The sequence below is a fragment of the Borostomias antarcticus genome (genome assembly GCF_949987555.1).
Source record: "Borostomias antarcticus genome assembly, chromosome: 11".
Taxonomy (NCBI): Eukaryota; Metazoa; Chordata; class Actinopteri; order Stomiiformes; family Stomiidae; genus Borostomias; species Borostomias antarcticus.
Genome location: NC_140244.1, coordinates 25046087 through 25053586, shown reverse-complemented (window position 1 = coordinate 25053586; position 7500 = coordinate 25046087). Strand labels below are relative to the sequence as shown.

At 53.3% G+C, this 7500-nt stretch overlaps 1 protein-coding gene across 1 annotated transcript in view; it reads left to right on the top strand.

Annotated features, from left to right (window-relative positions):
- lama5 (laminin, alpha 5) overlaps positions 1 to 7500 on the top strand; it is a gene marked incomplete at both ends in the record, with an annotated part of 94869 nt that overhangs the window by 45087 nt on the left and 42282 nt on the right. The window contains 8 exons of the mRNA XM_084446200.1: positions 624 to 780; positions 1779 to 1911; positions 3343 to 3485; positions 3882 to 3985; positions 5072 to 5225; positions 6240 to 6403; positions 6628 to 6736; positions 6932 to 7029. Coding sequence (XP_084302326.1) covers positions 624 to 780; positions 1779 to 1911; positions 3343 to 3485; positions 3882 to 3985; positions 5072 to 5225; positions 6240 to 6403; positions 6628 to 6736; positions 6932 to 7029 — 1062 coding nt within the window. The remainder of the gene's footprint in view (positions 1 to 623; positions 781 to 1778; positions 1912 to 3342; positions 3486 to 3881; positions 3986 to 5071; positions 5226 to 6239; positions 6404 to 6627; positions 6737 to 6931; positions 7030 to 7500) is intronic.

Sequence of the window (7500 nt, the reverse complement as noted above, 5' to 3'; positions counted from 1 at the left end):
GAAGCTACTTCCCCTCGCCCTCAACAGTGAAGCTACTTCCTCTCGCCCCAAACAGCGAAGCTACTTCCCCTCGCCCTCAACAGCTAGGCTACTTCCCCTCGCCCCCAACAGCGAAGCTACTTCCCCTCGCCCTCAACAACGAAGCTACTTCCCCTCGCCCCAAACAGCTAGGCTACTTCCCCTCGCCCTCAACAGCGAAGCTACTTCCCCTCGCCCTCAACAGCGAAGCTACTTCCCCTCGCCCCAAACAGTGAAGCTACTTCCCCTCGCCCCAAACAGCTAGGCTACTTCCCCTCGCCCTCAACAGCGAAGCTACTTCCCCTCGCCCTCAACAGCGAAGCTACTTCCCCTCGCCCTCAACAGCGAAGCTACTTCCCCTCGCCCCAAACAACGAAGCTACTTCCCCTCGCCCTCAACAGCGAAGCTACTTCCCCTCGCCCTCAACAGCAAAGCTACTTCCCCTCGCCCCAAACACCGAAGCTACTTCCTCTCGCCCCTCAACAGCAAAGCTACTTCCCCTCGCCCCCAACAGCGAAGCTACTTCCCCTCGCCCCAAACAGCGCGGCTACCTCCCTGTCCCTGACCGTGTGAACGGTCAAGCTCATGTTGTTCTCCCGCCACAGGCCTCGTCCGGACCACTACTTCCCGGACCTGCACCACCTGAGGTTTGAGGTGGAGGACGGCACCATGCTGGACCGGCGGCCCGTGCGCTTCGGCTACGACCCTCTGGAGTTCCCCGGGTTCAGCTGGCGGGGCTACGCCCAGATGACCCCCATCCAGGTAGGTCACCTGTGTGTGTGTGTGTGTGTGTGTGTGTGTGTGTGTGGGGGGGGGGGGGGGTCTATGATCTGTGTGTGTGTGTGTGTGTGTGTCTGTGTGTGTGTGTATGGGTCTATGATCTGTGTGTGTGTGTGTGTGTGTGTGTGTGTGTGTATGGGTCTATGATCTGCGTGTGTGTGTGTGCGCGCGTGTGTGTGTGAGTGTGTGTGTGCGCGTGTGTGTGTGTGTGTGAATGTGTGTGTGTGTGTGAATGTGTGTGTGTGTGTAGATTTGAATGTGATAGGTTTGTTCTCTTAGTATTATTTTCCTGCATAATTTCATATAGGCGAATGAATGAATGAATGAATGAATGAATGAATGAATACGTCTTGCAGTGGTCTGATCGTGATTGTTGCCCCCCAGTGCCCCTGCCCCTGCATGTACTGTCATAGCTGCCCCCCCCCCCCCATGCCCCCCATGGGAGGGGTGTAGCCATGCTGGTGGTGTTGTGTGGTGTCTAGCGTATCTACTGTATCTGTGTGGCTTAGTAGATACAGAAGCCTGCTTGTTCGCCTGAGAGGGGCTAGCATTGCAGTTTGCATTATGGGAAGGTTAGGAGGTGGTGGTAGAACTAAGGAAAGGCATCTGCCTTGTTCTCTCTCTCTCTCTCTCTCTCTCTCTCTCTCTCTCTCTCTCCTTCCTTCTCTCTTTCGCTCATTCTCTCTCCCTGTCTCTCTCTTCTTCATTCGGCCCCCCTCCCTGCTCCCTCCCCCTCCCCTGCTCTCTCCCCCTCCCCTGCTCCCTCCCCCTCCCCTGCTCCCTCCCCCCTCCCCGGGCCCCTCCCCCCTCCCCTGCTCCCTCCCCCTCCCCTGCTCCCTCCTCCCTCCCCCTCCCCTGCTCCCTCCCCCCTCCTCTGCTCCCCCCCCCCCCCTCTGCTTCCTCCCCCCTCCCTGGCTCCCTCCCCCCTCCCCTGCTCCCTCCCCTGCTCCCTCCCCCCTCCCCGGGCTCCTCCCCCCCAGTCCAAGGTGGCGGTGGTGGTGTCGGTCAGCTCTCCGGACCTCTTCCACGTGGTCTTGCGTTTCGTGAACCGCGGGGGCGCCGACGTGCAGGGGCGGGTCTCCGTCATAGAGGAGCACTTCTTCTGTGGTAACTGTAAGTGCCGGGCGTTCCTCCTCTTCCTCCTCCTCCTCCTTCTCCGTGCTCCGCCCCCTCGCTCCCCTTCCTCCACATCGGCCTGCGGTACCGGTCCGGCGGTGGCCAGGCGGCGGGTTCTGATTGGCTGTCAGTGGCATGTAAAGGGGTGTGGCTACTGCTGGCTATCGCTGCTCTTCCATTCGCTCCTGGGGAACGTGAATGACTCCCCCCTCTCCCCCCCCACACCCCCTCTCTCCCCCACCTCACCACGAAGCACAGAACCTTCAACTAAAACCTTATCATCTGCTACCCCCCCCACACTCTCACCTCCTCCTCCCCCTCCCTCCACTCCTCCTCCTCACCCCCTCCCCCTCCTCTCCTCCCCCTGCCGCCCACTCCTCCTTCCACCCCCTCCCCCTCCTCTCCTCTCCTGCTGCCCACTCCTCCATCTCTCTCCTCCTCCTCCTCCCCCTGCCGCCCACTCCTCCATCTCCCTCCTCCTCCTCCTCCTCCTCCTCCCCCCCCTCCTCCTCAGAACACAGTTAAGATGGTGGTGCAGGTGAGCGAGGCAGACGTCTACCTCACTCGCCTCATCCTCAGATACCTTAACACTGAGCCCGTCGTCTCCAACGGTAAAATCACAGCCTATCAGAACAGCCGCAGAGGTACGTCCCACCAATCCATGAGTAGCATCGTCCGATCTGCCCGGCGACAGAACGTGTCACTTCCCTCGTTGTTTGTTGTCTTTTGTGAAGATTGGTCTCGGAACTTAAAGTCGCACTGAAATGAAAAAAGCATTCTGTCCCATTTTGGTTCACATAATTGGTCATAGTGTTCACCTATTCAACGATGTATACAAAAACATTTACAAAATTCTACTTTTGTTGTAATGTTATATCAAAGTATATAATTTCTTACTTCCTGGAAAACGGTAGGTCACATGCAATGACGACAACAGGTACCTTAGATTTTAGGCCAATAATCTCATGACATCCACCCGTCAATCAACGCTATCCTTCTATCGAATCTGTCTAAAGTTCTTAAAACCCGTCCACTTGTCAATGTTCCAATCAAATTCCTCTAAACACATGTCCCACCCTCATAGCTTATTTGCGTTGGAAATACGTCAAACTACGGAAGATAGATGATCTCAAACGTCCGTTTCAGTGCGACTTTAAACAATGTTTTATCTTGATTTGAAGAACCTCTGCTGATTTCTCAATGTACACAACTGTTCTCCTTCCCTGTTGACAAGAACACACAAAATAAACACTCTTTATCTTTCTCTCTCTCTACTGCACTGTTCTTTAGAACCCTTTCTTCAGGTTCTGTAACAGATTGATACCATTCTCAGTAGCTCTGTCCATAGAGAATAATACTATTATTTGTGTATATGGTAATCTAATGTAATTTAATAATCTTATCTATAATATGTGTGTGTCCATGCAGGTTCGGAGCAGTCCAAGCAGATTGTGTTTGCCCCCAGCTCAGAACCCACCTTCGTCAACGTTCCCCAGAACAACTTTGTGGAACCGTTCGTTCTTAACCCTGGAACCTGGACCATCGTCATAGAGGCAGAGGGGATCCTTCTGGTGAGAACACACACACACGCACACACACACACGCACGCACGCACGCACGCACACACAGACACACACACACACAGACAACCACACACACACACACACACACACACACACACAGACAACCACACACACACACACACACACACACACACACACACACAGACAACCACACACACACACACACACACACACACACACACACACAGACAACCACACACACACACACACACACACACACACACACACACACAGACAACCACACACACACACACACACACAGACACACACACAGACAACCACACACACTTTCAGACACACACGCACACACACACACACACACACACACACACACACACATTGAATGCAGTGTAAATCAAGTTAATCTTCCCTCCTCTCCTGCAGGATTACCTGGTCCTGTTGCCTAGCGCCTACTACGAAGCACCCATTCTGCAGATCAGAGTGACTGAGCCCTGCACCTACAGCCCCGCCCCCGACGCCAGCACCAAGTCAGTATATACCACTACTATACCACTAATATACCACGAATATACCACTACCCTTATACCACATAGTATAGTATATACCCTGCACCTACAGCCCCGCCCCCGACGCCAGCACCAAGTCAGTATATACCACCAATATACCACGAATATACCACTACCCTTATACCACATAGTATAGTATATACCCTGCACCTACAGCCCCGCCCCCGACGCCAGCACCAAGTCAGTATATACCACCAATATACCACGAATATACCACTACCCTTATACCACATAGTATAGTATATACCCTGCACCTACAGCCCCGCCCCCAACGCCAGCACCAAGTCAGTATATACCACTAATATACCACTACCCTTATACCACATAGTATAGTATATACCCTGCACCTATAGCCCCGCCCCCGACGCCAGCACCAAGTCAGTATATACCACTAATATACCACTACCCTTATACCACATAGTATAGTATATACCCTGCACCTACAGCCCCGCCCCCGACGCCAGCACCAAGTCAGTATATACCACTAATATACCACTACTGTACCTTTATATCACCAAGTCAGTACACACAATTTCTGAGTTTTACTTGATGTACTGTGAACAAGAATGTAAAATTAAATAACTTCAGTAGGTCTACATGAAAACTACACTATCCCACCTTTTTAGTTTAGCGTTATAGAAAAGTAAACGACAGCGGAAAATATACCAGGCCTGTTAACCTGCCTGGGCCTCTCAGTAGACTCCCTCTAAGCGCTATGAGATACACATTAGCCAGCTTCACACCGCTTAGTAGTTTCACTGTTGCAATGGAGCAAAGTTCAATGTCATGTCTGGCAGTAGACGTTACACTTTTTCTTTCTCTTGCAATGTGCTTCTCGTTGATTGTAATGTCGGCGTTTCCACTCGGGGTACTCGGCAGGCGCACTGGTTGCCGTGGCAGTAGGCCACCCTCGCAGTATTTGCCGCTTGACTCAAAATCGCGAGTGATTTCTCGAACGCATCGTCTACAGCCTTACCCTGCGGCTACATCCCTGTGTGTCCAGAGTGATGTCCTGACATGTGTCCCCCTGTCCCCCTGTCCCCCCAGCTGTCTGCTGTACAAGTACCTGTCCCTGGACTCCTCCCCCTCCATCGCTGGGAACGACGCCAGCTGTCGCTTCGACAACCACCTGCCGCGCCAGTGTCAGAGCGAGAAGATCACCCCCCGCCACCCCGACATGGCCGTCTGCAGCGGCAACGACGTGAGGAGGGAGGGAGGGAGGGAGGGAGGGAGGGAGGGAGGGAGGGAGGGAGAGAGAGAGAGAGAGAGAGGGAGAGGACAGAGAGAGGGAGAGAGAGAGAGAGGACAGAGAGAGGGAGAGAGAGAGAGAGAGAGAGGACAGAGAGAGAGAGAGAAGAAGGGATAGAGAGGGAGGGAAGGTGAGGGAGTTGGATGGGATAAGCGGAGAGGATAGAAGAGAGAGAGAGGACAGACAGAGAGAGAGTGAGAGAGAGGGGCGGAGAGAGGAAGAGAGGATAGGGAGAGAGAAAGGATAGAAAGAGAGAGGAGGATAGAAGAGAGGGAGAGAGAGGATAGAAAGAGAGGAAGAGAGGGGAGGAGAGAGGAAGACAGGATAGGAAGAGAGAGAGGATAGGAAGAGAGAGAGGATAGAAAGAGAGAGAGAGGGGAGGAGAGAGGAAGAGAGGATAGAAAGAGAGAAATAATAGAAAGAGAGAGGAGGATAGAAGAGAGAGAGAGGACATAGAGAGAGAGAGGGGAGGAGAGGGGAAGAGAGAGAGGATAGAAGGAGGGAGAGGAGGATAGAAGAGAGGGGGAGAGAGAGGACAGGATGAGAGATGGATGGAGAACCTCAACATACTATATGAACATGTGTTGACTGATGTGACGCTCGCCAGTAAACTACGCGCCTAACTGTGACACGGTCCACTCTGTCGTCCATAACTCTTACACGGTCCACTCTGTCGTCCCTAACTGTTCCACGGTCCACTCTGTCGTCCCTAACTGTTCCACGGTCCACTCTGTCGTCCCTAACTGTTCCACGGTCCACTCTGTCGTCCCTAACTGTTCCACGGTCCACTCTGTCGTCCCTAACTGTGACACGGTCCACTCTGTCGTCCCTAACTGTGACACGGTCCACTCTGTCGTCCCTAACTGTGACACGGTCCACTCTGTCGTCCTTAACTGTGACACGGTCCACTCTGTCGTCCCTAACTGTTCCACGGTCCACTCTGTCGTCCCCCTGGCCGGCGTCCAGATTAACGTGCAGCTGCGCAGCCGGCTGGCCCGACCCGGGGACTACGTCCTGGTGGCGGAGTACGCCAGCGAGGAGGAGACCCCCCAGACCCTGTCCGTGTCCCTCAACACGCCGGGGGCACGCACGCGCACACACACGCTCACTCTGGTGCACTGCAAGTACAGGTAGGGCTGTGTGTGTGTGTGTGTGTGTGTGTGTGTGTGTGTGTGTGTGTGTGTGTGTGTGTGTGTGTGTGTGTGTGTGTGTGTGGGCGGGCGGCTGGGTCTACCTGAGACACTGTATGATGTTGACTGTCTATGTTTGTTTTGTTGTCAACATCTCTTCACAATGACTATCCTCTGTGTGTGTGTGTGTGTGTGTGTGTGTGTGTGTGTGTGTGTGTTTGTAGTTTCCTGTGCCGAGCGGTAGCCATTGATGACCAGAACCGCGTGGCTGTGTTCTCTCTCTCCACGGACGCCGACGTCCAGCTCATCTCAGACCGTGCCAGCTTCTTCCTGGTAAGAGCTTTCACCCTCGTCACATGACATGGGTCAGTGGGGCTTACTCAGGGCAGCTATAGGTTACCAGGGTTGTGTGCTCAAGTGTGAAGATCTCAAGTGTGAAGATTTGTAGCGAACGTGACTTTAATGTGTGTGTGTGTGTATGTGTGTGTGTGTGTGTGTGTGTGTGTGTGTGTGTGTGTGTTCCTCCAGCACAAAGTCTACCTGGTTCCCCATGAGCAGTTCACCATGGAGTACCTGGAACCCAAGGTCCACTGTATCAGCACACATGGACACTTCTCACCTGACAGGTAACCTTGCAACGACACACCTGGTAACCTAGCAATGATACACCTGGTAACCTAGCACGACGACACACCTGGTAACCTAGCACGACGACACACCTGGTAACCTAGCACAACGACACACCTGGTAACCTAGCAATGATACACCTGGTAACCTAGCACAACGACACATCTGATAACCTAGCACAACTACACATCTGATAACCTAGCACAACGACACATCTGATAACCTAGCACAACTACACATCTGATAACCTAGCACAACGACACATCTGATAACCTAGCACAACGACACATCTGATAACCTAGCACAACGACACATCTGATAACCTAGCACAACTACACACCTGGTAGCCTAGCACAACAACACACCTGGTAACCTAGCTCTCCTTTTCTCTCCCCTCCTCTCCTCCTCTCTTCTCCTCTCATCCCTTCCTCTCCTCCTCCTCCTCTCCTCTCCTCCTCTCTCCTCCTCTC